This window comes from Hirundo rustica, chromosome 3 (assembly GCF_015227805.2).
Source record: "Hirundo rustica isolate bHirRus1 chromosome 3, bHirRus1.pri.v3, whole genome shotgun sequence".
NCBI classification, from domain to species: domain Eukaryota; kingdom Metazoa; phylum Chordata; class Aves; order Passeriformes; family Hirundinidae; genus Hirundo; species Hirundo rustica.
This window is the reverse complement of record NC_053452.1, coordinates 345,001-372,860: the sequence shown is the minus strand read 5'-3', so window position 1 is coordinate 372,860 and position 27,860 is coordinate 345,001. Positions and strand designations below refer to the sequence as shown.

Below are 27,860 nucleotides of genomic sequence, written 5' to 3'. Positions count from 1 at the left end.
AACCGAGCTCACACATTCCTTGCTTGAAAAGGGCTAAAAATTCATGCAGGCAGTGGAGCAAGAGGTCAGCATGTGGAGGGGTGAGGGCAGGGTGGTACAAGGACGAGCTGTCTTCAGCCCTGGTTGGAGACAATGGGGCGGCTGATGGTGCTGTTGGTTGTCATGGCTGAGAGCTCCCATCTGTAACACACCGAGAGGATGCACTGAGAGAAAGCGCACACACAGTGCCCAGGGCAGCCCTCGGGCAGGGCTGGAGCACCTCGAGGTCAGGGAGCACCCACAGAGTGACCTCCCGGCAAGGCACACCATACCTGATGTCGTGGGGAAGACAGGACTGGTCCAGGCTGTACTGAATCACTGCTAGCTTACACAGCGTCTTCAGACTGGGGCCTGGGAAAGGAAAGCAGTTAAGCTACAGCAGGCCTTGACTGGACACCATGGAGGCTCCAGCATCATGCCATCAGTGCCACAGGAGACGGGCAGAGCCTTGTCTGAGGGACGAGGCAGGGTGCGCAGCAGGGACAGGCCGGGGTGGTTTCTGTGCTCCCACAAGAGGTCTGCATGCGGCGGCGCACCGAGCACGGCTGCACCTCTGGCTGCGCTGCCTTAAGCCAAGCACACCGGTCAGACACAGTGTCTGGTGCCAGGACGTGGCACAGAGGGCACAGCTGGGTGCTCCACAGCAGGGCCTGCTCACGGGGCACCTTGTGGCAAGAGGTACAGGAAGTGCTCACGTACTGAAGTCGAGGATGTAGAGATCTGAGTGATCCATCAGGTCGAATTCATCACCCATTCCCTCCTCCGGAGATGGGCTGCAGAAACCAAGCATAGTGTGTCAGTCAGTGCCAAAATTCTTATACGCCAGCTCGGCAAGGGCTGAGCAAGTCCAGGAACGTTCCTGGCCTGCCTGTCCCGTGCGGGGGCCTGTGATCCCTCCTGCCCCTCTGATGCCCCAAGCAGCACCCAAAGTCATCACTTTCCCAGCTCCTTGCAGAGTAGGCAGAGCTGCACAGAGCCAGGGGGCAGAAACCCACTCTGCCTCCTCTGCAGGGCATGGGGCATCTGCCTCCTTTCCATGGATGACCACGATGATTCCAGCCATGAGCCTCCCCCTCACCTCACCTGTCCATCACTCCCATTCTCATGTAGTTAAGATCTACTGCAATTATTTCAGCTTGGCCACTGGGATGCTGTAAGATGAGTGTAGAGAAAGCAGCTAGAAAACATCTGCGTGGCAGGGCAAGCACAGACATTTCTCAGTCCGACTCAGGAATCGCTTTGGACTCCAGCCACAGCTGGAGTGGTTGTGCCAAAATGGGGATGGCATTTCAGAGGACTGTAACTGAGCGCTGAGCAGAGCAGCAATCATTTTAAACCAATTCCAATTTGCTGATGCTCCCATTTGATGTTGGTCCTGGAATGCTAATGAGAAACTACAACACCAGGCATTTCTAGGGAACAGCCAGCCTCACCTATGGTTTCCTGTCACAGTGGTCTTGATGGAACAACCAAAGCACCTGAGAGACTGGATACTACATCTCCTTGCACAGATATCAGCCTGTGCTGAAGCAGGGGAAAGCGCTCCCATGGCTGATGGTTGTTTGGAGAATTTGAAAGAAAGGAAGAGTGTTTCAAGTCCTGCTTTGTTCTCTGACAAGCCAACGTAGTGTGCCCTCACTTCTTATCTGGGACTGACCTCGTGCAGTGACTCCTGGCCCCAGTGCCACTTGTTTCCCCCCTGTGAGCCACTAAGTTTCAAGGGACATGAGGCAGTACCTGCCCCCCCAGGTGCCCACAGCCCCAGGCCAAACTGCAGAGCACAGCTCACTGCTGGCACAGACCTGCTGCTGATGGAACCCATCTGCCCGGATACAGGCAAGAGCCCCTCTAACTCCAGCTCGTGTGCTCACCACACCACAATCTAATCTCACATCCACGTCACAGGAAACCCTAGAGCGTCCCTTATCTATCAAAGGAAAGCCAGCAGGCACCACGTCTGTGGTTTTAATCACCAAAAGGCAAGTAGCAGGGGGAGCCTGGAGTTCAAGACCGGGCAACCCCCCCGCAACTCCCAGGCAGACCTTTGCCAGCCAGAGCCCAGCAAAACTGCTCAGTCCAGCTGCAAAACAACTCACCCTGCACTCGGTGACAGCCCCTATTCTCTCCCCAGGGCCAGGATTCCTAAGCCTTGTCAGGGAAAACACAGTCTCAAGCCAAATCTGGATCAGCATCTCTTCAGCTAAACTGTTTTGTAGCACTCCTTCTCCCCCACCTTCTTCCTTGTGGATGGTCTCTGCACACAGAATTGCTGGTGGGCTTGGGAGGAAACCAGAGCAAGGCCACAACTGTGACACAGCTAACGGGAACACCAAGCTTCCCGGTCCCTTAAATGGGACACAAGTGACGGATTGCTCCTGGCCATAGCGAGGGACCACAGCTGGGGCAAAAGGACCAAGCTCTGCGCAGGGCTTCCAAAGAAACAAAGCTTTTGGATGCCGTAGGAGCAAGCAGCCTGCAGGAATGCCTCTTCAGCAGTCTACAGGATGTGTGAATGCTGGAAGGGCAGGCAGGACACAAAGGGACAGGCTTTGCCTGCCCATCCCCCAGTGCTCCCTAGAAAGCGGAGCCGCCGGCTCATCCTCTGAGAATCCCTGCAGGACAGCCCGTGCTGCGCCACCCTCCCCCTCCCAGCCAGCGGAGCACAGGTCAGCGGGCAGACCACTGGGAGTTCTCCATTACAACGACTTCCTGGAAAACTTCTTATCTCGCCAGGCAGCTCCAGAATACACCTGATAACTGTGACAGGAAGCCAGCACGGCCCACCCCCACCTCCCACTTCCCCAGCCTGCAAGACCCTTCCTCCAGTTCGAGCAGGATGCATTCCTGGCCGCCAGCAGCTCTCCTGAGCCCACACTGGTGCTGATGAGTGTGCCTCTGTTGGCGCTGAGCCTGGCTTAAGAAACAAGTTCTGAATTGACCTTAAGAAGCCTGGCTTAAGAAACAAGTTCTGAATTCTGAAGTGGTTCAGTGGAGAAGACAAGGCGCTGCTGCATTGCCTGGAAAGGGTGGACCAAACTCCAAAAAGCTAGTGTCAAATCTGTTGTGGTTGGCTAGCATTTCCCAGGAGTGCCAAGGCTGAACGTCAGCTGCTGCTGTAACACAAATCTACACACAGCACAGCATCTGGGACCACCCAAAACTCCCAAAAAGCCTTACCAAGCCTTCTGCTGTACTGAGCAGCACCCAGTTATCTTTTGAGGAGACTGGATAACTCAGCACCTCTGCATACCTCACCTGCACTAAGCACTCCGTCACAGTCACATGGACATCCTAGAGCTAAGCACACCTCTCTGAGCCCCTGGAACCTGAAGGCCCTTCACCCCATCACACACTGGTATGGTCAGGCCTAAGCAGAACCTGTCCTGCTTGGTTCTCTGCCCCAAGCTGGCTTCAGAAGCATCCCCAAAAGGATCCCAGAGAGCCCCAAAGCTTTCCAAACCATGTGGAGAGCTGAGAGCATTTAAGATGTCTCTGCAAGGTAGATACTGGCAAGCAGGACTGTGCTCCAGAGCTGCAATTTGTCACTCCAGACAGCAGAGAGTGTGTCCTGGTGATAGGCCACTTCCTTTCTTTTAGCAGCTGTTAAGGCTCTTGGCCACATCCAGCTGCCCTGCACCCTGACAGTATCACTTCCAGTGTTTGACAGCTGAATCCATAACGCCAGGTCCCTGTTGTGCATGGAAATGTTGCTAAGGAACCGTGGCACAGAAGGCAGCATTGTCTTGTCATGTGTGTAGGCTCCTCACACAGCACCCAGCTGAGCAGACATACATCCCACTGCAGCTTGGCAGCAGAACCCACACTTGCCAACAGGAGAAAGAAGCTCTGGTGGAGAGGCAGGGCAGCATGCAGGTGAAGATAAGTCAGTCTGAGGTCTGCTCTGGCACAGCAGCCTGAGATACGTGTCCTTCTGACAGCCAAGATCTCCCCTCTTATCCCCACCACCTCTCTAGCAGAAAGCCTGAGCACTGCACAGCCCCTCCTGAGCAGCCTGCTACACCCTTCTGTCTCTGCATGTACAAGATGGCTTGGCACCAGGTGCTTTACAAGCTTACATGACACCTTCAGTCTCTTCCATGGCCTGTTTCCAGGGGAGCCCTGATGTCCATGATTACTTACACTTGTCAGATTACTGACACTTGCCATGTGCCCTCAAGTCCCTCTGATCCGGCCCGGCGTGGGTCAGGGCGTGGAGGGACACTGTGCCGAAGGGAGTGGCAAAGCCTCTCCAGGAGCCACTTCCCACCACTCACCTGGTACCTCCAAAGAGGATGATTTTGTCCCCCACTCTGCAGCAGCACTGCCGGCGGCGAGGACATGGCCCTTTTCCCTTGGGTTCAATCTTCCTCCAAGAAAGAGAAACTAACGGGAGGAAGAGAGGGCACCAGCTTGTCACAAGAGCCTGGCCAAGACCAGCTGTAAGCAGGTCATGAATTTCAGCAGATCACAGGAAAAGCAGAGGCCCGCTACCCCACAGACACCAGCTGGCCAAGATCCACCCTGCCCCTTGACCTGCTCACTAATGGCTGAATGATGCACTTCTAGGAGGTTGTTACTGAAGGTGCAGTCACAGTCCTGGGGCTCTGCCTGCTGAGACAGGATTTGCAGGTCATATCCTAGAACGGAAGGGACCTTAAAGATTTGGTCCAAGGCCCACCTTGCACTAAACCAGGTTGCTCAGGGCCCCATCAAGGCCTTTCACTTGCAAAGCCCGAGCAGCAGGACCCACAGACTGCTGCAGCAGTGGGTCCACACCACAGGGAGCTGTACTGGGCAGAGCTGCAGCAGCACACGGGCAGTTCCCCTCCCTCCGCTGGGGTTTGGAGGAGGGAGGCCCAGGAAGCAGCTCCATCTGCTGGCACGCTGCGATGGCAGAGCACCCTGGCAGAGGTGCAGAGCGCTGGGGAACTGAGCCGGTGGAGACAGCAGCCTTTGCTCCTGCTGCTTTCTGGCAAGGATGCTGGGGAGCGACAATGCACAGGACTGAAACCTGCAGGAGCTCTCACACCAGCTCACAATCACCTTGGGGAGCAGCAGGTTGGCTGCTCTCAGGTAACTTTACTATGCAAAGCAGTTAGCAAAAAAATGAGTCTAGATGGTGAAATGTGCCTGAGCACTAAGGGCCCCAAAAGAGCTCACAGCTGACTGATATTCAGGGTGCCAGCTGAAGTACCACCCCTTCTGCTGCACCGTTTGAGCTGGTACCAAGAGCGGGGGATCCTGCAGCTCAAGTTGAATGGTTTCTCCAACTATAGTCTCTCCTTTCCCTAACCCTATTGCTTCCCCACATTTTCTCTTCTGTCAGCACTTTTGCCTATTTAAGAACAAGACAAAGTTTTTCCATCGAAATGTGGCTTTCAGCAATATCTCATTTTCCACTTTCTAACTGAGGTTTGGAAACATCCCAAGGAGGAACAGCACAGTAGCAAGTTGCTGTCAGAAGAGCCAAGAGCATTTTCCCCCCCAAGACAGGACTCCTTGGACAGTATGTTCCTCTGAGCACACACGTGCCTGAGGGCCCAGAGCTCTATCGCTGCAGCGAGTTCAAAGCATAAATACCTGGATTGAATTTCCAGAGGTCATGGAAGTGTCTGTTCAGGCGTGCATTGTAGCCACCAAATACATATAGCTCCCCGTTGTAGCTGACTGTAGGGAGTAAGCACAGACATCAGAGGGCCACCCAGCACGCCCCTGACCCAACATCAAACACAAAGCAACGCGGTGCTGGCTGTCCACCTCTCCTTGCACCACCTCCGTGCGCAGCGTGGTGGGCAAGGCTTTTCGGTGGGCAGCGGCTTGCCACAGAAAGCGGGCTTGGTGCACCCCCTGCCGACCCACAGCCCCACCCAGCAGCACAGACATCCCTCCCGAGGCAGGCAGAAATGTCCTCCAGCCACACTCACAGGCTGAATGGCTCCGCCGGCCCTCCGGGAGCACAGGAGTGGGAGGGGAGTCCAGCCAGGAGTTGGTTTCTGTGTCAAACACTTTAATGCGGTTGCAGTAGATCTCGTTGTTGGAATGAAACGGCCCAAAACGATCAGCTCTGCCACCAAACACGTACATCTTTGTTCCAATGATGGTAGCTGAATGAAAGTCTCTCCAGCGAGCTGGGGTACCCTGAAGGACGGAGTGAAAAACAAAGACAAAAGAAAGTGCAGATTACCCAGGGAAATAACACACCTTGATGGGGCAGTTGGGTGGCTGCCTTCTCCTGGAGAACTTCCCATCCTGCAGATCCCAGCCACATCAGCCAGAAGCTGTGAGACAAGTGTGGGCAGCTACCCCAGAGAACAGCAGATGCAAAACTTCCACAAACCAGAGCGAAAACCAGACACTGACCTTGGCAGAGATTAAGGTCCACGTCATGTTTGTGGTGTCCAATTTATGGATATCATTTGAAAAGCAGTCAGCCTGGAAGACAGACAAGCAGCTTGGTCACAAAGGGACCGAGAAGCCTGGTCACATCCAGCCCCAGAGAGGATGCTGCCCTAGAGACCTGCAGCGTCCCTTTGGAGTCAGCACTTCCTAAGAGACAAGGTGCCTGCCCAGGCAGCACTTAGCACTTAACAAGAGGAAAGCAAAGCCTGTTTCTTCCCAGAGGTGTCCCATCTCTTCCTGCAGCTTTCCCATTTATTTGGTGGTCAGCTCCTCCCCCAAAGGCTGTCCCGCACACAGTACATTCATGGCAGAACCTGTCTCCTCTCCATGCAGCAGCAGAAGAAAGAGGCATTAGCAGGACAGTCAGACTGGCTCTGCTAAGGCTGCCTGATGAGATGCAGAAGATAAGATTACTTCTGGGAAGCTGAACATCCAGGAGCAAAACCTCCAGGTTCTGAGGTCCCACAAAACCCATCTGCAGCTGGCTGCCTGGAAGAGACTGCATTCACACAAACAATGTGGACTCCTGCTCTTCCAGGCAATAATTATTTATAATTATTAATATGTCTTTTATAATTATTAATATTCTTCAAAATGTTGTGCCTTTATGTATCTATTTGGCTGAGAAATGACCCCAAAAAAAAAAAAATACTTTTAACTCTCTGCTAAATATGTTTTGTGAAAGTTAAAAAAAATCCAACACTTTTTTGGCCTTGCTTTTCCAACCATCCCCTCCACAAAACACTTAGCATAACCTGGGTACTAACGCCAAAGTTTGCTACGTTACGAGATGACAGCGACTCGGAATACAAAACACCCCCGTGTCCAGCCTCTATCAGTGTGCTGGGTATCAACACCCTCTTCCCAAGGGCTCACCAATTAACAGTTTCAGAGACTACTCACCAGCTGTTCATAGCCTCCAAAGATAAACATGCTCTTTGCCAGGACACAAGCTGAGTGCCCATCTCTCGCCCCTGGGACCATTCCAGACACCTTTGGCGTGAACCACTTGTGCGTGTCTGAAACAAAACAAGAGGCAGCGCTCAGAAAACGCAGCAGGACTTGGGGTGGGATAGTTCTATCACTGCTCTTCTTCATTTCCAAGGCAAAAATCATTCTCGCTTTCTCACACAGCACCTGCTCTGCCAGAGAGGCTGCAAGCTTCTATGGGCAAGGCTGCCTGCCTGAGCCCCCCCAGAGGGACACGGTGACACAGGTCTCAGCCTCTGGGCATGGCCACCGACTGCCAGACCTGACAAAGGGCTCACATTTTAAGTGCCAGTAGTACAGCACAGCTTGAACAATGTTATTTTTACTGAACCTCTTGCAAAGTGTACTTGTGAGTCACTTATCAACTCTGCGTTCACACTTTCTATTACAATGAAGCAATAATGCTAAGTGGCTCAACTGACCTCATGGCGTGGAGATGCTCAGTAACAGCATGACTGAGGAAAAACAGCTCTCAAACCCAGACAGAAATCACTCAACCACAAGCTCTCCATGTTAGCTGTTGTGCATACCCTGCCTCTGCAGTGCAGCTCTCCCTTATCTCTCTCTTATCTGCTCCACTTGTTACAGTCTCATCCCCCCTTCCTCGCTTTCCACCCTTCACAATGCTCCCCGTGAGCCTGCACCAGACAGATGCAGCCCCTCAGCCTGCACACTCCAGGGGCTGGCTTGATTTAGAAGATGACTTAAAATCCAGCCAGAGCTGTTCTCCATGCCAGGGCCACACAGAGCCAAGCCAGCGACTCACTGCCAAGCGCAAACAGGCACCTGCCCCAAGAGCTCAGAGAGGCACAGATAAGCCTCAGGGCTGCAGGAGACATTCCCCCCCCCCTCCCTCCCTAATGGCTCTTGGCTGCCAAAAACAGTGCTTATTTCAGAGAGTTCCAACACTGGAGCCAAAGCATGAGGATGGCTTCCCTGAGCTTGGCCTGCGGACACAACTGCCCACCTGTGCTCCCTGTGGCACTGCACACAGGGTCCTGCAAGGTCAGCAGAGCCCCTGGGGAGCCTCCAGTGAGACAGCTCAGGGCTATCAACTTCCTTTTCTTCCTGGAGTTGCTTCCAAACTCAGTCACACTATCAGCAACAGCTCACCCAAGTGCAACATGTTAAATTAGAGATGGAAAGGACCTCAATTTGTGATCTGCTCAACAGCACAGGGACAAAACTGCACTCAGACAGGACCTTATTTAGCCTGATGTGACTCCTGCAGTGGAACCTGCACTACAGACACGGGACTGTGACTGCCAGCCTTGCCTTCCAGGAATGGCAGGCCTGTGTGTACAGACAGCTGCAGGGGGTTTGGAGCAGGGCTTTCTGTTAATTTTCACTTCATGCTAAAGCACTGGAGCTTCCAGGAAGACGAGGCAGGTCCCACAACAAAGCCTCTGTGTAGGCAGAGGTTTACTGGTGGCTTCTCAGCTGCATGTGTCAGCATGCAGGGGAAGGAAGGGGAAAACCCTGTGCCACAAGCTGTAGGATATCTCCTGGTAAAGAAGAGACCCCTTGACAAAGCACCAGAGCAAGCAGTTTCCTTGCAAGTCCAGCAAGACAGTTACTGGCCAGTATTTAGATGGACTTGCCTCCAGAATGCAGATATACTCCTTTTCTTTCCTGACACTTGTGTCCATGCAGTTCCTGATGGTGCCTTTTCTCCAGAGGTGCTCCAGCAGTGCTATGGAGAAGCCAACCAAAAGGCTCAAGGAGTCTTATTTTTCAGGTTTATCTAGCTTGACTCGCGTCTTCCCTGATTTAGCCATCCTGTCCCAGACTACTGCTGTGCTTTATTCCTCACTCTCCTGCGTGCCTTCAGAAAGAAGGACCACACTGGAGAGGAACCACAATCCTCAAGAGCCCAGCCCCTTCTTGCTTCAACCTTCAGCCAGGATTAAGGAGTACTACATCACACAGAGAGAACACTTCAGTTGTAGTTACTGTCAGAGAGAGCACTCTAAGCTAACAGAAAAATGAAACCCATTTTCATTATTAGACAAGATCAGCAATCCCTGCCCAAAGGCTTTTACAGAGATTTAAGCGTGCGGACACAACGGCCACCGTACTCCACTTCTCAAACTGCTGAAACAGACAGTGACACCACTTCCTCCAGACCCTCACCGAGGGACAGGAAAACGAGCTGGGGAGCAGAGTCGGGGGCAGAGAGAAGGTCTGACCAAGAACAGTTGTGGCAAGGAGGAGTGAGAAGCTGGGACTTACTGACATCGAAAGCATAGAGCACATTGCAGGCTCCCTCCGTGTCGTTGCGACCACCCCAAATGTAGACGGTGTCGTCGATGAGCACTGCTGAGTGTCCATACCTCATGTAGGGCACCTCCCTCACGTGGTCTCGGCTGTTTGTCCACACCGGAGGCAACTTGATCCAGCGCAGAGACACTGGAAACACAAGTTTGAGCCCATGTCAAATGCTAAGCCTGCTAAATCGCTCGCAGCTCATAGCCCATCCTGCGCGGTGCTTTCCACCCCGGGACGAGGTGCAGAAGCAGACAAGTAAACAAGCGAAAGCTGTGTCTGACCCCGAGTGGCAACTGGTTAAGAAATACAGAAGGAAGTCCTCTGGAGGCCCAGAGGACAGAAACAGGCTCTGTCCTGCAATAATTCGCTGAAAAGGTTTCCACTCTGGCTCATCCTAGACTGTGAGAGAAGATACAGCACACACACAGAAAGAAATAGGGAAAGAAAAATGAAAAAGTACAGAGGTGACCATAAATGCAGATGCTACTTCAAGCTAGTGAGATTGCTGAAGATACTCAAAGCTGGAAGAATGGGCAGCACAGGAATAACTCAATGCTGTAATATGTAAGGAGACACCTGAAGGCATCACTTGGACTTGCAAAAGCACAGTTTAAGTAAAGCAGTGCGGCAGCTTTGTAGAAACAGGGTTTGTTTGCTTTTGCTTTGGTTTTCAAGCTATAGGTGAGGTGGCAGTCTGTCTCCTTTACCCCCACCTGTACTCGAGTTCTCCCTGCCAACCTTGCACTATGAACAGGAGTTCCTTGTGGTTGCAGGCTCCTCTCACTGCGTGCCACGTCCAGCAGCAGCCACAACAGTCAGCAGGTATTACAGGGTTTAATGACGGTGCAAGAGCCACAGCAAGTGTTACACAGCCATTACGTAACAGGACCAGACACCCTCCCTCTGCCACATACAGCCTGCAGGTTTGTTTTCTACATGGAGCTGATACAAAATACAGCAGAAAACTGTCTGCAGTTCCTCTGAAATACTAACACAGGGAGAGGGAAGGAGAGGGAAAAGTCAGGCATGTCAAAAGGTGGGGAATCCACCCCACAGGCCAAAAGGTCACTGAGGAAGCACATCCAATGCTCCAGTCAAGCTAGACTGGATGCTTCCTACCTAAAACATAGTCTTCACCTTTGGAAGACTGACAAGAGATCATTCAAAATCTGGTATCTTGGCTTCAGCACTGCCACCTGACAATGCCAGCTGAGTAAGGGCTTGGGAAGCCACTGTCACTTCCCATGTGGTGGCTGCAGCATTCTGACACTTTAACATTTGGGAGTGGTAAGAAGGAAAGACAACACAAGAGCATTCCTTTGGGCACAGTCATTATGCTTCCCCAGAAGAGTGGTGCTCTACTTGGCACGTTCTACAACATTCAGCTGTGCTGAGTGTGACAGCCCAGTCGCTCTGGACAGAGGTGAATGTCACTTCACAGGATCCTGAGCTACACGCCCTCTACACCGTGAGCAGGTCGCCCCGGCAGCCCTCTGTAAACAGTGCTTTTATCCCTGCTGCACAGCAGTCTTAAAGGAGTGAATTCACCGCGTCTTACAGACAAACTAGGTTTGTCTACCTGTGGGTGTTAGCAGAGCATTCAGCACGCTGTCCACTCTCCAAAACTGGTCACTGGTTCTCTGTTCTTGGCTCTGTTTAGCTGGAGCCACCCAAGCATCCGTGCAGGTTTTTTTAATCACCTGCTTAATTACAGGGAAATACTTCATGGGCCAGCTCAGTAACCTCTTCAGTTCAAGGAGCAATCAATCAAGAAATCCAGCCTCTGCCAGCACAACCATGGCTCCAACTCAGCCTCATGACAGGTACTGGCTATCCTACACAAACGGCTCCAGTTGCAGATGCTTTTCTAAGCTATGCTGTGAATCTCCACAATAGCTGTTACCAAAGCGGGAAGGTGTCCCTCCTAGCCCCAAGTGACTCCATCATGCTGGCACCAGTTGTCAGCTGCCCCCACAGGGAAACAGCTCAGATGTCTACACCTGGAATCTTAACTGAGTGCACTGGCTCGCACCCTGCTCCTTCCTCACTGCGGGCAGCTGAGCAGGGACACGCTGCAAACTGGAGGGGGGACCCGAGCCAGCTCAATATCACCTCTCTGCACCTAGCTGAGTCTGTGTTCACAGAGAACAAGGACACAAGCCACTGGCTATGTGACTACTTCAGTGAGTCCCTATCCGAGCAGTCAGACGAACCACGGCCCCTTCTGTGTCCTGCCCCTGAAGCTGAAAATGCCAGGCTGCACAAAGAAAGAGGCTCCTGCCCACCCTGACAACTTTTCCTGGAAATTAAGGGTCGGCCAGCCTGTTAGAGGGTGTAACACGTCAGGCAGCAGAAGGCAAGGAAGGCAGTAACCGAGCCCGGCAAGCCAAGCCCTTCGTGCCCCATTTACCTGCGTTGAAAACGTGGACGTCGATCTGCCGCAGGGTCTCATAGTCCTCTCCAGAGCAGTACCCACCGAAGGAGTAGACCTTGTGGCCCACGGCCACGGCCGCGTGGTTCACCCTCCGTGGCCCACCTTCCAAGTGCACTGCCCACCGTAGCATTCCTCCCCGCGAGCCAGGCGGTCTTCAGGGCCCCCGGAGCCACGGCCACATGCTTCCGAGGCCACCGCCGCGTCACCTGGCTCTGCAACACAGACACAGCGCCGAAGGAGCAACGACCATCCTGCGGCCCTTCCTATCCTCCTTGAAGGCGCTCAAAGGCCGCCTTAATGCATCCTCAGTCACCCGCCTCCCAGCTGGAAAGGTTCCCCTGGGGAAGGCCACGCAGAGCAGGGCTCAGAGGGCAAGCGGAGACGCCCTTGCACGCAAACCCTGCGCAGGCAGCCGCGGCCAAAGAGCGTCGGCCTGGGCACGCACGCGTCACGTACGCGGCACAGCCGTTCGTCCGCGCGAACGAAAGCACGCGGCCGGAGCCAGCGGTGAAGGTGAAAAGAACGGACCCAGAGGGAAGAGCGTGCTCTTTGGATCAGTTCTGAGAAACAGCAGAGGAAAATATGGAAACAAAACACCCAACAAAAAACCTGCAAAGAACCGCCCCCGCATAAAGCAACCAGCTTCCCATTGTGGGGGTGGGTGACAACAGTGGCGTTTGGGCTCAACGATTTGAGCACTAGGGTTCAATCTAATGAGACATGAGAGAGCAGAAACCCCCTAATCTAGGCAGAAAGCTCTTTGCTAATGCTCAGTAAAGGTCTTTTCCTCCCACAGCAAACCCAGGCATAACTATGAAAATTCTACCATCATATCCGTATCTTGTTAAGCAACTGATATCCTTCATTCCTCAAACAGATGGCTTAGATCTTATCTTAGAGAAGTCACCACAGCTGATTCTTACAGGGATTCTCCTTCGGACCTAAGAATCTAGAGCAGAGTCCTGCCCGAATGCTTCTGAAACAGAAGGTCAGTTTGATTTTTAACAGTTTTCTCCCAGCTGAAAAACAGCCGTAAGAAGAGATGTCATTGTTTCAGGCTGCACAAATAAAATTGTCTTCTTTTATTTCTTGGTTCTAGGTTATTGACAGGTTCAGTCAGCATGCTCCCATCCCACCATCGGTTTTAGCCTTTGCAGGATCCAAAGAAATCTGCGAATGCCTTTGAATGAGGACAAAATTCCTACACATAAAATTCCTACTCTCTGCCCCATTTCACCTTGGGAAGCAGTGAGCTTTGGCAAGGAGGACCTTCCTCCTGTTTCAGGTTCCTGAAGTAGCTGGAGGGCAGCAAGGGGGGCAGTGCCCTGCTGCTCTGCTCCAGCTGGCCACCCCCGGCCCTTCCGTCAAGTGGAGTCACTGCTCCCAAACGGAGACCATCCTGCAGCCTTATTATTACAGGAGTCTCCCCTGCAAACCTGCCTGTCCCTGCAGCAGCCACCCTAACCTAAACTGCAGTCAGGAACCCAGAAAGTCACAGCAAGCTTTGCTCCAGCAGGACCCAGAACAGCCCCCGTGTTCTGCAGGCCGGGCTTCAATTTCAGATCTAGCAGGTTTGAGTTTTTTTCCTTAAGAAACTATTTTTTTTTTAAGCCAGGCAACACTCTTGTGTAAGTCCTCTGCAAAGCTACAGAGCAGATGAGTTTCCATGGAACCCACCAAAGTCACCTTCCAAGCTATTTTGAAGGCTTCACATATCTAAATCTGTTTCCTGCCTCAATCACAAGTTATTCCTGAAAAATCTAACCAATGTTTTCCTCATAATCTCTTCTTGTTTAAGTGAGTCTGTGAAAGACTCTTCAAGGAGCTTAACTGGTCTTTATCACCAGTATCAGTATTTTCAATACCTTTCAGACTGAACCCCATCCAGGAGGACCAAGAGGATGAATCTTACTTCCAAGTTCTCTGCTTGGTCCCTCCTGAGGCAGAGGAGCACAGCTGCTTGGCACAGCAGGCAGGCTTTGTACCAAGGCCCCTGCCTTTTTTGGCAGAAAGGCCGGCAAAACTCTTCTTCACCCTTGGGACTTCCCTTGAGCCAGGTGCAAGGATGCTGGTCCTGCACTGCCCCAGGAGCTGGCTACCCTGCCCCGGCAGTTCTGCTTTTCCAGTCAGGAGGCAGCTCACCCCAAGAGGTTAATCTGCTCCAGCAGCTCCAGGCCCAATCCCTGGCACTGCAAGAAAGATGCTGAGGTCGAAGCAACAATGCTGAAACGCTGCTTCCTACAATTACTGGGGAAGTTTTTCCTCAGATGGGCGCTTTCCAGGTGACCGGTGGGTCTGGAGCGGGGGCGAGGGCAATGGGATGGGAGCTGGCTGTGCTTCACCTTGGCTCTGTCCGGGGATACCCCTTTAGAGCAAACACTGAGCTCTGCCAGCACAGCCTCCTGCTGCCCCTCCTCAGAGCCAAGGAAAGCAAACACTCGTAGGAACACTTCACGGAGAGAGAATGACCAGGAGTGTCAAGTAATCTTTACAGGGTCACAGCAAAACACAGGGTTTAACGAGCTGTCAGGGTTTTTCCAAACCTGAGTGCTCTTCTCCACACTACTGAAAGCACCCGTGCAAACTCCCACCTTCCCCCTCTGCCACGAGCCTGCCTGGAGCCACCACATCTTCCTGGCATCACCAGGCATTTGTCTGCCCTTTTCAGGCACACACAGGCCCGGCCTCCCCTCCTCCCTGCACAGCCCGGGCCCCAGGATGCCTCCCCCACTCCACCCCATGCTTCCTGCGCCCAGCTCCAGAGTCTCCTCTCCTGCCTTATTTACAGGCGTTCATTTAGACCAGCCTTCTGTCCCAAAGGATTTTCCTCTGCCAATCCCCTCTGTGCACTGTCTGCAAAAAAGGAGTTAGACACATATTTTGAGAAAAAACCCATATTTTCTGTCCTACAACTATGGACACTGTTAAATTCCACTTCAAGTTTGATTTCCAATGATAATTTATATGATATAAATGAGGATATAAATAAACCACTTTTCAATCTCATTCCTATGAGGATTTCTTAGTAGGCAAAGTGCACTTGACATTAAGCTACAGCTTAAATTTCTTTAGAGATCACAGAGGACACAGCCAAGGAGAGAGGGAAACAGCAAAATTGATAAGAAACAATTTACTAGCAATTTCCCCCAACTGTACAATATTAGATCATGCAAAATACATTCTGTGGTTTCTCATTTAGGACACCAGCAACAGTGATGTAGGCTATAAAATGCAAAAATATAGATAAGACAGAGGCAAATTGTGTTAGGGAACTGGGAGGGCACTGCAGGATGAGACACAGAATCACAGTCTCTGTTCAAGCTATCGCTTGCTTCCACTGCCCCACATTAGCTCCAAAAACTAACAGATCTCTTACTTCCAACCATGCCATCTTCCCAACTCCCCATTCCCCTGGTCTGCCATGATCTATCCAGAAATACAGTAGAGCACAGAGGATGCAGAGAAATTCTGAAACCCTGGTAGGTCCTGTCATTAACCAGGAATGCCAGGAATGAGTACATTTCTAAGAATCAGGATATGCTTCACTCACTGCTGAAGCACCTGATGATGATGGGAATTAAGTGAGCACAGCAGTGAATTGTTCCTCTGCCACAAAGCACCTGGAGCAATGCACTGCTAAACCAGGGAACGATCAGATTTAATTCAGCTCTGCGTTCTTCGAAGGCAGCACCTACAGACAGCACTCCTGTATCTCTGGTTGTGAAGATGCACTTTAATGCCTGAAAGAACCTTCATCCCACATCCCAACTGCTTCAGCTAACACCTAACAAGAGCCTAACAACACAGCATGTGGACATCAGAGAGCAACAAAAATATCACTCAATAATCTCTCCATCTTCCAAAACTGTTGTGGTGACCTGAGCACTGTGGCACAGATAGAAAAAGATCCCCAAAACAACAGTAACTATAGGTTTTAGTTGGATTTTTCGCCTGTTTGTTCTACTGGCTTTAGGCTTACTATTTTCAGTCCCTACAATTGGTTATGAAAATACTTCATTCGAGATAGAAAGCTACTGAGCATCTCCAAGTACAGTAGCCAGGTGACAATCTTAAAACAAACCCGTATATCCTTGGATCCACTTCTTTGCTCAAAGGGAGCTCACTGGGCTCTCTCACTCCTCCATGCACACAGAAGGAAACCTAGAGCCATTTCTAAAAGCTGCTCAGATCAACCTTGCTGCATCCAATTCCCAAAGCAAGGGGGAGAAACCCAGCAGCAAGCGGCCTGGATTTTCAAGGACTCGTTCTGACACCCCCAGAATTGCAGCAGCACCCCAAGAAGAGCAGCCTGCCCTGCAAAGCTGCTCCAGAGAGCAAATCCTACCGTGTGGTTGCCTCAGTCCCGTCTCCCAAAAGACACCCAGCCACAAGGTTTAGTAACCCTTAAAATAGCCCAGCCAGTTCACAGCAGTCCATATAGACAGTTCTATTTCAAGCACATCCAACATACTGTTAGCGATAACATGAGAACAACCCTCTTTCTTCACTTGTGCTTGACATTTATCTCATGCTTGGAGCATTTGTGCTAAGGCAGTGTGAAACTGCAAGCTTGCACATTCAACAGCTCGGACACTCACAATGCAATTCCAGCCCCAGCAAAGCAGACGGTGCTAGAACAGCTCGTGAGCCAAGCCTGCTCTGGAAGCTCATGCTAGCCACGGGAATCACACGCCACGCTGCTCAGGCGCTCATTTATCCCAGCCAGCCCCCCGCTACAGCCTTATTTTTCACCAAATATTTTTGCCTAAAGCCTAGCTGAGATTCTGCACCTGCCGAGCTGGCTTCTGCTCTTCACCTTGCTTCCCAAACCCCAGCTTCTCTGCGGATGTGCCTAAGCTTTGGAGATACAGCTTGACCCTCACGTCCCCATCGAGGGATTTGCCTCAGCCTGTCAAGCTGGGACCCCTGGGCTGGGAAGCAGGCTCAGGAAAGCCGAGCTGACAGCCACTGGGGCGTTTCTTGCTTTACACAGGGCTGCATCGGTTTGTTCCTGCGCCGCTCTGTTGCACTGACACTGATGCCAGGCAGAGCGCCCTGCTGGGCTCGGCCACACACAGGGCAGGCTCACAGGTGCCAGCCTTGCCCCTGCCTGGCTCATGGGACTGGGAACCCAGGCACACAGCCCCACTGCAGCCACGACTGGTGAGAGAGTCAATGGTCTGAAGGCACACGAGCCTACAGGACGGAGAGAGAAGGTGCAGCAGAGGTCATGCCAGGGCAGAAGGGCAGCATCCCTGACACGGAGCTGTCAGGGGAGGATAGGGATGTGTGGGGTCACAGAATCCCCTAAGGATGGAGAAGACCACCAAGATCACTGAGTCCAGCCATCACCCCAACACTGCCAGGCCCACCACTAACCCACGTCCTGAAAGTGCCACATTCACAGAATTTTTTTTAACACTTCCAGAGATGGTGATTCGACCGTTTCCCCGGGCAGCCTGTTCCAACGCCGGACTACCCTTTTTGCGAAGAATTTTTTCCCAGTATCCAACCTAAGCCTTCCCTGGTGCACCTTGAAGCCATTTCCTCTTGACCCGCGGGTCAGTTGTTACCTGGGAGAAGAGGCCGGCCCCCACCCGGCAACAATCTCCTTCCAGGCACTTGTAGAGAGTGAGAAGGTTTCCCCTGAGCTTCCTTTTCTCCAGGCTGAACACCCCCAGCTCTCTCAGCCGCTCCTCATAGCACTTACTCTCCGTGTAGTACTTACATAGAGAGTGAGTGCTATGTAGCCCTTCGGCAGCTCCCGCGCCGGCTCTGGACGCGCTCCGGCGCCGTTGGCCGCCCCTCCCGGCCCGAGCCCCTCCGTGCTGCCCGCGCCCCCACCCGCCGCCCGCGGCCCGGCCGAGGGCACCCGGGCAGGGCGGCGGCCCCGCGCCCCCGGCCCCCACGGAGGGGCTCGGCGGTGCCTCCCGGCCTCACGCTCGCCCAGCCCCGGCACGGCCCCGCCGGCTCCCCCCGCTCCCGCGGCCCCGGCGCCAGCCCCGTACCTGCACCGTACGAGCAGCTCCGACAGCCCCGCTCCGGCAGGAGCTCCCGCCGCTCCCTGGGACTTGTAGTGCGGCGCGGCCCCGCCCGGCTCCGCGGGCGCCCCCCCCGCCGGAGCGGCGCGGCCCCGACAAGTCCTTCCGCGGTGCGGGCCCCGGCCCCCCTCAGGGGCGGCTCCCTGGGTTCCCCGTCCGGGCCGGGTCCCGGCGCGCTGCTCCAGCCCCGGTCCAGACCGAGATGGCCACGCTCGACGCCGACGCTCGACGCCACCGGCGGCGCGTGGCGGCGGCAGCGCCCGCCGCGCCCGGAGCCCTCTTCGGGACTACAACACCCATAGTGCCCCGCGGCGGCGGTTCCGGGCGGCGGCGGCGGCGGCACCTCCTCGGCGCCGCGCCCGGTGCGTGGCGGTGCTGCGGAAGATGGGCCCCGAGCGCGTCTGTCCCCGGGAGCCCGGGCCGCCGGAGGGCCCTGACGGCGCGGCGGCGTGGAGCGGCGATGAGGAGGAGGAGGAGGAAGAAGAGGAGGAAGGCGGCGGGTACTTGTACCAGCCGCTGAGCCAGGAACCGGAGCAGGGCCTGGGCGACGCGGGCCCCGGCCTGCAGGAGCGGCTGCAGGTAGCGCCCAGCGCCTCCCGCCGGGCCGGGGCTGGGGGCAGCCGCGGTGCCGACCCCCGCTGCCCGCCTTTCTCCGCAGATGCTGAGGCTGCACCTGCCCGACCCGCCGGTGGACAGCGAGGAGGAGGATGAGGAGGAGGCAGCGGGAGGCGCCGCGGCTCAGAGCAGCCACAGCTCCATCCCCATGGACGCAGGTAAGCGCGTCTCCGGCAGGAGCCTCCCGGGGCTCCGCCGCGCTCTCACGGCCTCTCCGTTCCCAGAGCATGTGGAGCTGGTGAAGAGGACGATGGCCAGCGTGAAGCTGCCCACCCTGGGCATCCCTGCCTGGGCCAGCCAGATCTCGGAGGAGCAGTGGAAGGACGTGGTGCGGCGCACGCTGCAAGCGCGGCAGAGCCTCGGCGGCCCCCGGCCTCAGTGGAATTGAGGGTTGAGCTGCAAACCACAGCCCTCCCTCCGCCCTGGAAGCGCCCACTGCCCCCGAGCCAGGTGCTGACAGGACTTGCCAGTATCAACCTTCCCCTTTGTCCCATTGACATTGTCTGATTTCCCTTCCCACTCCTTTTTCTTGGTTCTGGCTGCTGCATAAGTCAATGTGGTGACCTTGTGCTGGCTTCCTCTGCCTCTGAGGAGGCAGATTGGTTTCCATGTCTGGATGCACAGGGGGTGATGGGGCTTGGCTGGCTTTGCCCAGATTCCCTCAGGACAAAGCCTGGACTTGGCCAGGGCCCCTCCTCTCAGGATAGGGTCGGTGTGGTGGAATATCACAGGTGGAGCAAGATGTGTCATTCCAAGAGATCGGTTTTATTTAGTTCTGTACATACAGGGACATCTGTACAAAATCCAACACTTTCATACTATGTAATGCTCTACTGAAAATAAAGTACACCATATGTACATATGAACTGTAAGCAGCTTAATACTTGTGTCCAGGGTGTGAATGCAGTGGTTTTGCTTTTTCCCTTGGGAGGAGCAAGCCAGGTGGAGAGGAAGAGGCAGCTCCAGTTCTGTCCATTTGGCTGATGAGGGGAAAGGCGTAGGCAGAAATGAGCGGCACTAATGCTAGAAACCAAGTTTTGAGCAAGGGGCAGCTGTAGCGTGGCAGATGCAGGTCTGCCTATGAGCAGTACATGTGGTGAGAGGGTGAGCACACTCGCCCCTGTCTCACACGGTCCCCTTCTGAGGTGTCCAGGACACTGGAATGAATAGGCAGCAAACAAAGGATGATGTGAAGGTACTACGCCTAAGTTCCCTGACCCAAAACAAGACACAAAAAGCTATGGGAACATCAAAGCCGTACAGCACGTAATCATGACGCGTTACAAGGCCGCCCCTGCGCACGGCACAACCCCGGCAGCATTCCAACCAGCACGCACCAGGGGCTGCCAGCAGAGACACATCACCCGCAGGACGGCGCCGGCCCCCGCGCACCACGAGATCCCGTTCCCAGAGCGGGGAAAGGCAGCCGCTGCCCAGCAGCGAGCAGGCTCAAGCGAGGGCACTCCATGCTGCAGCAATGGAAAAGCACAAGGCTGAGCAGCCAGCTGGAGAGCCTGTGCTGGAACAGGAAGGAGCCTCCTGCCCGGCGGGGGCCTGGCAGCCCTCGTTTCCGCTGTGCTGCTCCGGCACCGCCCGGTGCACGTCCACGTGCTGTGCCAGGCGTGAGGTAATTGATTGGCAGCTGATGGTGAGCTCAGACTAATGTTCAAAATAAGCAATGACCTCCCTGAGGTGTTTCTCAAGTCTCCTGACGAAGTGGCCCGGTGCGTGAGGCGGGGGGAGGTGGGGTCCTGGTGCCTGGGGGCTCTCAAACAGCTCCCTGGCCCCCGCCAGCTCCTCCCAAGAGATGGTGGCATTCCCGGTGAGGGCTGAGCCGGGGACAGCTACACGGGGTAGGGATGCAGGATACGCAGGTGCAAACAGCCTCGCTGGGGGCAGAGGAAAGACGTGCTGCACACCAGCAGAAAGATGAGAGGGGGTGATCCTCTGACCTGGCAATGGCTCACACCAGCACCTTCTACAAGAGCCCGTGACCTTGCAGAGCGGTCTCAGGCCTGCACACTGCAAACCCACTTAAGCTTACACGTCAAGAAGGCAGGTGCAGCAGGGACTCCCTCTCCGTGACAAGCCAGCCTCTGAGGTGGCACCTTGGCCCAGCACTAAATCTGCACTACGAACAACAGGGGTGAAAGCAAGAGCTGCGCACGCCCCTGGGCTATCACAAGTGTTTCTAAATGCCAAGTGAGCAGAGTCCCCGATACAGCACGTGATAACTAACGAGGGCCACAGCGGGTGCCAGGGTAACAGGACAGGTGAACTTTGCTCAGAGCACCCACAGAAGCGACTCAGGAAGCGATTCAGCAGTAGTGCTTAGCCATTGATAATAATGAGGAGACAACTGAACACTCAAAGTCAGCCACGCCCCGTGAGGCGGATCCATTGCTTCCACGAGCTCGCAGAAACGACTAACAGCACAAGCTTCCTAGAAACCCCGGCCCTGAAGAGCTAAGGATGGCATACAGAGACAAAGGGAGAGCTGCAGGAGTATTTTAATTGAGCAGGTAGAGGAAGAAAGTAGAAGTCAGTGGCTGACACCTGCTACAAAGCGGGAAGTTAATTCTGGGCCCACAATTAACCCGAAACATCGGGAAGGAGATGAGTCAGCACGGACCAACACAAACAGCAGAAGGAATTCACTTTCTCACAAGAGAGCTTCTAAGGATGCTCTAAAGGGAGGACTGCAATAGTATGTAGTGCTTGCACCCAGCTTAACTGGGGGTGGCAAAGCACTGAACCCCCACTCCACTGACAGGGAAAAGAAGAAGGGGCTTGGAGCAAAAGAAAGGTGGAAGTAAACGTTTTCTCCGCTGTCCATTAACACCCTTCAGCTGTGGAGCTGCACCCCAAGGCGGGCTGGAGAGGCAGCAGAGCCTTCACAAACTCTGCTTCTGCCCCAAGCTCAGCCTGGCCTCTGACCATGGCAGGGCTCAGCTGCACAGGCAGCCAGGGGCAGGGGTGGCAGAGATGGGCACTTGGAGTTTGGAGCAGCACTGAGCCACGCACAGCAGGCTCTGCCAACAGAGCCTGAGCAAGGCTCTGGCTCCTGGCAGAGTCAGAATCGGGTGGCAGCTCACTGTGAAGTGAGTCCCGCCTGCACTGACACAAGCAGAGGTCAGGCAGGCTCCCTTCACACTTGCACAGCCAAGGTGGAAAAGCAGCAGGACGGAGAAAAAGCGGGAGGACAGGACAGTGGTGAGATACAAGTTATAACATAAAACCAGATCTACCCTGGAGGTCTGCAGATGGAGTGGAGGACAGGCACAGCTCACCATGTTCATTCCTTACTTATACATGAGAACCGAGTGCATTTCCATGACCCCTGGAGGAAAGGGATGGGGCAGAGCTTCCTGGGCCAGCTCCTGAGCCCGTCAGAGAGCCTCCTGGCTTGAGGTGAGGAACTCTTCTGCTCTCTTGTGGGCCTCCAAGGCTTTTATAGTGTAGACGTCCTGCGGAAGCTCAGACTTCCGGCGCAGCAAAACTTTGTCCTTCTTAATGTCTTTCAGCATCTACAAACAAATCAAAGGAGTCAGGAATCAGCAGCAAACCCCTTCCTGCCTTTAGCCTCTGACTCCAACTGCTCTAGGATATGTTGGGTGGCACTGCAGCATGCTTCAGAACAGGCTGAGAGCCAAACACAGACCAAAAGGACACCAAGTCCCACCGGCACTTTCTCCAGAGTGAGGAGGTTAAATAAACTCCACTCTTCAGACTACAAGTCGATCTCCTAACGATGAGGGGTGAGAGCAGTGGCATTTACCTTCAGAACATTTGCAAAGAGCCAGTTCTGGATGTCCTGGCTGGAGTGGGAGCAAGCGTGAAAGGACTGGAGTCAGCACGCACCTGCACAGCCTCCGTCTCCACCGTTTTCTTCAGCAGCTGGATATCCTCTGCGGTGGGGGTCTCCGTTTCCATGCAGCACACGGAAGGCAGGGGTAGGGGTGCGTAATACATGGGGTACTGCAGGCAGACAACACGGACAGCTGGACAGTCAGCACCCCAGCCACACCACACCCCCTCCCCAGCACGGCACAGCTCTTCCAGCTGCCTTCTCTGGCTCCCCAAAGGCAGCAGCGGGGACACAGGCAGGGAAGGATATCCTTCCCTCTCCTGTGCTCTCTGACTCCCAGCACCCTGGTGTGGCCCATGAACACGCACGTGCTCTCTGTAAGGCAGTACTTAGAGGTCAGTGCTACAGAGGGACAGCCTGATAAACCACTGACAACATTCCCAGGACACTGTTTTTTGGGAGAGACAGACCACTGCTGCAGCAGTGTCCACAGGACTGAGAACAGATGCTAAAACCTGCTCTTGTGGGCTGAGGAAGCAGGTCAAGACCCCCAGCACATTGTTTCCTCATTCACCTTTCCTATTCTATCCCCATTTACCCATGCTGCCCCTCACCTGGGGGTTCAGCCGAGCCAGCTCCTCTATTTTCTGCCACATTTCTTCTCGTTCCTTCATCCTGAACCTTCCCCTGCAGAGAGAGCGAGAGCAAGTGTGAACTCCTGGGGAAAGCACAGCTTTCATTCGCAGGATGATAAAAGCAAGAGACAGCAGAAAAGCACAGGCAAGAGGAAAGAGCTGCTCTGTCATCCAGAGACCCCCTAGTTCTACCTAATTCTACATCTACAGGGGAGGTGAGGCAAGAAGAGGGGACACACTACAACTAGCAGAGGGCAGGCAGGCGTGCTCCTCGCTCACCTCAGAGCGCAGGGTGGCCACAGGGGGCTGCACGGGCACTTCAGCCCCGGCTTTGTGCTGCCGCTAGAGCAGAGGGTCTGGTTTCTGGGGTAACATCGGTCTGGATTTCAAACACACCTTTTCCTGGTGCCCCCCACATGCAGAGGGAAAGGCTGTAATTTCCAATGGAACTGGGGTTCCTCTGCCCACTGTTCCTTCTCTCTCTGACCAGCACACACCAGAGAGCTGTCCAAACAGCCCAAGCACAGCTCTTGAACTTAGCACAGATTTTAAGTGACTGTTCAGCAGGGCCACCTATAAATCCCAGGACAGTGAACATTTGCTGCAGACAGAAGTGAGCATCCACCACCCCTTGTTATTCTCTTCTACATTTTAAACATCTGCACTAAAATCTCTGCTTTGTTTCTATTAACTACATGACTTTCATCCCAGCCAGTAGTCTCTCCAATGCCCCATTTATCCATGTTAGGGAAGGTCCTATACTCTGGAACAACATCACACTCTTGGCAGTCATGGAGGCTTAGGATGAGAATGAAGCTGCCAAGGTTTCAAGCAGTGGAATACTCCTCCAGAAAACACAGGGTCACAAAAACACCTCTAACAAACCAACCCCCAAACACCTCAGAAGAATAACCCATTCAGGACAAGACACTATCTGCCCCAACATCCTCAGTGGTTTTCTAAGGGATTCTGATAATCCCAACAGCCTCAAGGTGTCTGGGGAGATTAGAAGGGTGCAGTCAGCACATTTGCCCTGAACAGCAGACACAGCCTCCACACACATCCCTGCAGAGTCTGTCCCTCATGAGCACCCTGCCTGTGGCTGCACAGCTGGGGGTGCAGCAGTGCCACGTCCCTTGCAGGCACGTGAACTAATTAAAAACGAGGCTGAGCCATAATCAGAGCTCTCAACATCTGGTTGCAGCCAAACAGTGAACGTACAAGCTCTCTCCTTTCCCCCATTTCCCATTTACTGAGTTTGTTTGCACATGCAATCCTTCCAACACATGCTGTTTTCTAGTTCACAGCACAAGGTTTTCTGAAGCCTAATTAGGCACAGAGGCACTAGGGAAAAAAAAAAATCATCTTAACATGAACAGAAAACTGCAGCACTACCCATCCTTTTATTGGACAGCACTGAGCTTGTTTTGCTGAGCTTTTTCAGAGCAATTCTCCATCAGTCACACACCAGTGCTGGGAACAATCACCTCCAGCAGGTCAGCAGCTAAACGGGGAGAAAAAATTCCTGGTGGAAACACTAGGTGGATCTTGTAGAAAATGTACTGTCACTGTGACTTAAAATATATGTGAAGATATTTGTGGGCTTCACAAACACCCTAGAATGGGAAAAAAGTACGACTTGCTTGCTCCCATTTTAGATCCTAAAAACACCTTAATTTCTCCATAAGAAGGTTACCCATGTGAAGGTCTGATTTGTATATCAACTTATTACTTATTAATGAGTTATTTACTCCTTAACAACAGAATGTACCCCAGAGTTCCATACTCCCAGCAAGGATTAGCTCTGCTCTCCCCACCAGCAGCCCTGGCTCATCCAGGAATGAGGAGCACTGTTTTACTATTTTATGTCACTAAGGCAGCAGAAAATAGACCCCCCCCCCTCCCCAAAAAAATCCTTCTAGCTTACTAGACTGACTCAGCTCACCAAGGCAAGCCATAGAAGCACCAAAATCAGCACAAGTCAGCAGAAAAAGTGGAGTTCTTTCCTCTTTACAGCATCATGGCACAGGTACTTGCTGAGCTCAGATTTTATCCCCACCATTCGCTCTTTGAAACTGCAGGAATTAGTCCATCTTTAGCACTGGAAAATTGAAAGCATCCTGTGGCATAAAAGATGCATTATGCCCACTGCAGCAAAACTCTTCAGAAAAGTCTTTCTAAAGCAATAGGATTCTACTGACATCACTACAACATTTATGAACTGCTAAGTATTTCCATGGCAGAACAAAGCTGAGTATTCTCTACGTGGCAATCTATTTGCTCATGACTCAGCAAGCTCTGTCACTCTTTCCTAGGCTACTGCTTCTGCAGGACTGAAAGGGTTTCTGTCAGGGCACACCTCATCCCTATCACAGCTACAGCTAAGGAATCCTACTTCTGGAAGAATGAATTACCACCTTTCCATTTCCCCTTTGCCTGTTGGCACCTACTGTACCCCAAGGAGACTTTAGGGTGAGCTCAAGTTACTTGGCACAAAACCTCTTACTCACTTCTGCTTCTCTGCCTTGTATTGCTGTGTGCAGTCATCAAAAAGCTTTTGGTTCATCTCCATGAAGAGCTTCAGTGCATTGTAGATTAGCCCATGAATTGTCCTGCAAAGGAACAAGGAAAGGAGAACAAGTCATGGTGGGCAGGCTCTTACATCCCAGCTGGTGCCAGCAACTCATTCCACAGCCATGTCACAAGAGTCTCACACCATCCCAGCTCCTACCAAGGCAAAATCCCTTCCATAAACACAGCAGGAACAGGGAGAAAGAGATGGAGAACAAAGAGAAGACCCTGGGAGAAGGGCCTGCTGTGGTCAGATTAATGAGTGCAAAAATCCACACTCCTGTTCATTTCTGGCAGGTAGAGGTGGGCAATGAAGGATGCTAGGGGCCTGTTCAGGATTGTTTTCCAGGGGCCTTTAGTGCCTCCCACTGTTCACACCACACACACACAGGGACTTTTTTGGGCTGGCAGTATTTGGCCATGAGCTTTTCCACCGAGCTGCCCAAAACACAGACAGGAGCAGCCCTGAAGAGATGGGAACCAGCACACAGAATAGCACAGAAGAAAATTCAGCTCTGTGCCAGTCATTTATGGATAGGTTGCACTGTGTGTGAACTCCCTGTGGGACAAAGACTCTCTTAGGGAACAAAAACAAGTGTTGAAGCTGTCTCTGAAATACTGACCCAGAGGCAAAAGATGAGATTCAGCAGATTAAGCTCTGCAAGTGGAATATGGGAGAAGTGCAACCCTACTGGACTAAAGCAGGCTGTCTGACCAAGTAGATGAACTAGGGGAAGGAAGAGGAGAATATGAGACACTCAACCTGCCCTGAGAAGATGGGGCTGTTGCTCAAACAAAGACAAGGAGAAATAAGAGGAAAACTTTTTCAGAACTTCTTCTGTAATACCACTGAGAAGCAGACAAAGAGCAGAACCATGAACCTTGGCTGCTGCAGGGACACGGAACTGTGAAGAACAGACAAGAACATAAAGTTCTTTTCTGAGCTCTGGACTTGTGCAGCCTCCCTAGAATTAATTTTTAGCTAATTCATTACAGGAAGTGTGTTAAATCCAATTAATTAAACTTGACTTAACTAGGTAAGGAATTAAATGAAGAAGTCAGAAGAAAGGAAGTTGATAAGAGCCCCAGACCGACAATCAGACACAGGAGACAATATTTGACATGGACAGCTGCCCAGGCAGTTCTGCTTTCTCTGTCTTTCCTGTACTCAGGGAGTCAGGCACTGTGTTAGCCAAGTTCTCTGGTCACAGGGAACACAGGGTGGGGCACTGGTTAACAAGAGGCCAGAAGTCAGATGGAAAATCCACGGCACACTTCTGAGAGACTGGCAGCATCCGTGACAGGCAGGTGTCAAACCCTGTGCAGGCTGGAGGGCCTCAAGGCTGGTAAATGCAGGTGCCTCAGCCCCTGCAGAAGCAAGCCACTCTGCTCTGCTGCGGAGAGATGGCGGGGGACAAATCAGTGGACACTGGGAAGCCGTGCTCACATCCCAGCAGAAGCTGTAACAGGAGTTACAGGGTAAAATGCAGCTGCTGCTCCCTGGATGGAATGCTGCTGGCATGCTCACAGCCTGCTCCAGGATGGTTCCCCACAGACAGCACGCAGCCACAGCCCTGCTGAGGGGGATGGAAGGGAGGGTGGAGCAGAGTGGAAACACCACGGCCAAGTTCTGCTGGAGTCCTGGCAGGGAGGGGAGCTCGTTGGTGTTTTGCAGCTGATAAACTGAACAGGGCCTGCCAGCCACAGGAGATAGGAGCTGCCTTGAGGCTGAGGCAGGGGCTGTGGTGAAATCACCGTGCCCAGATGAACTCTGTTCATTGTAACACAGCTGCATGAACACACATCCCCTTCCCAGAGCGCCGGCACCCCTCATGGGGCACACACTGCGCTCTACTGACCACAGCTCTGAGCAAAGAGAACTTGACACCAATCAGTAACAAAGGCACGTGGGACTGAGAGTCCCTCAAGACCCACCCAAATAGAAAGAAATAATATAAAAGTAAGCTGAGACTACGAGTAAGACTAGGGAAGACTCCATTGTAACTAATGGGATCAGCCTGAACCCATCTTCTTCCCCAGTGGGTAAGAAAAGTACTCTG

The 27,860-nt window shown here is 53.2% G+C and overlaps 3 protein-coding genes across 7 annotated transcripts in view; 1 reads left to right on the top strand and 2 right to left on the bottom strand.

The window, feature by feature from the left end:
• Nucleotides 1-19: 19 nt before the first annotated feature.
• On the bottom strand, nucleotides 20-18,255 carry KLHDC3 (kelch domain containing 3). Of its 2 annotated transcripts, none has more exons than XM_040060886.2 (11): nucleotides 18,139-18,255; nucleotides 12,107-12,342; nucleotides 9,661-9,837; nucleotides 7,342-7,457; nucleotides 6,400-6,471; nucleotides 5,964-6,177; nucleotides 5,620-5,706; nucleotides 4,314-4,422; nucleotides 739-812; nucleotides 312-390; nucleotides 20-180 (listed from the first exon to the last, which is right to left on the bottom strand). In XM_040060886.2, exons 2-11 carry the CDS (start codon nucleotides 12,258-12,260, stop codon nucleotides 114-116), a joined length of 1,149 nt encoding a protein of 382 aa, XP_039916820.1. In that variant the 5' UTR covers nucleotides 12,261-12,342; nucleotides 18,139-18,255; the 3' UTR covers nucleotides 20-113. The 2 variants fall into 2 exon arrangements, with proteins under 2 accessions (XP_039916820.1, XP_039916821.1); XM_040060887.2 differs by lacking the exon at nucleotides 18,139-18,255 and adding an exon at nucleotides 16,476-16,530.
• On the top strand, nucleotides 17,444-19,658 carry MEA1 (male-enhanced antigen 1). Its single transcript, XM_040060605.1, has 4 exons — nucleotides 17,444-17,522; nucleotides 18,305-18,750; nucleotides 18,830-18,944; nucleotides 19,011-19,658. The coding sequence occupies exons 1-4, from the start codon at nucleotides 17,444-17,446 to the stop codon at nucleotides 19,172-19,174; spliced, it is 804 nt and encodes a 267-aa protein (XP_039916539.1). The 3' UTR covers nucleotides 19,175-19,658.
• PPP2R5D (protein phosphatase 2 regulatory subunit B'delta) overlaps nucleotides 19,531-27,860 on the bottom strand; it is a 33,111-nt gene continuing 24,781 nt past the window's right edge. For all 4 annotated transcript variants that reach the window (XM_040060878.1, XM_040060877.2, XM_040060880.2 and 1 more), the window contains 4 exons: nucleotides 25,740-25,841; nucleotides 23,209-23,281; nucleotides 22,648-22,764; nucleotides 19,531-22,313 (listed from right to left, as the gene is read on the bottom strand). In XM_040060878.1, coding sequence (XP_039916812.1) covers nucleotides 22,176-22,313; nucleotides 22,648-22,764; nucleotides 23,209-23,281; nucleotides 25,740-25,841 — 430 coding nt within the window. In that variant the 3' untranslated portion in view covers nucleotides 19,531-22,175. The remainder of the gene's footprint in view (nucleotides 22,314-22,647; nucleotides 22,765-23,208; nucleotides 23,282-25,739; nucleotides 25,842-27,860) is intronic.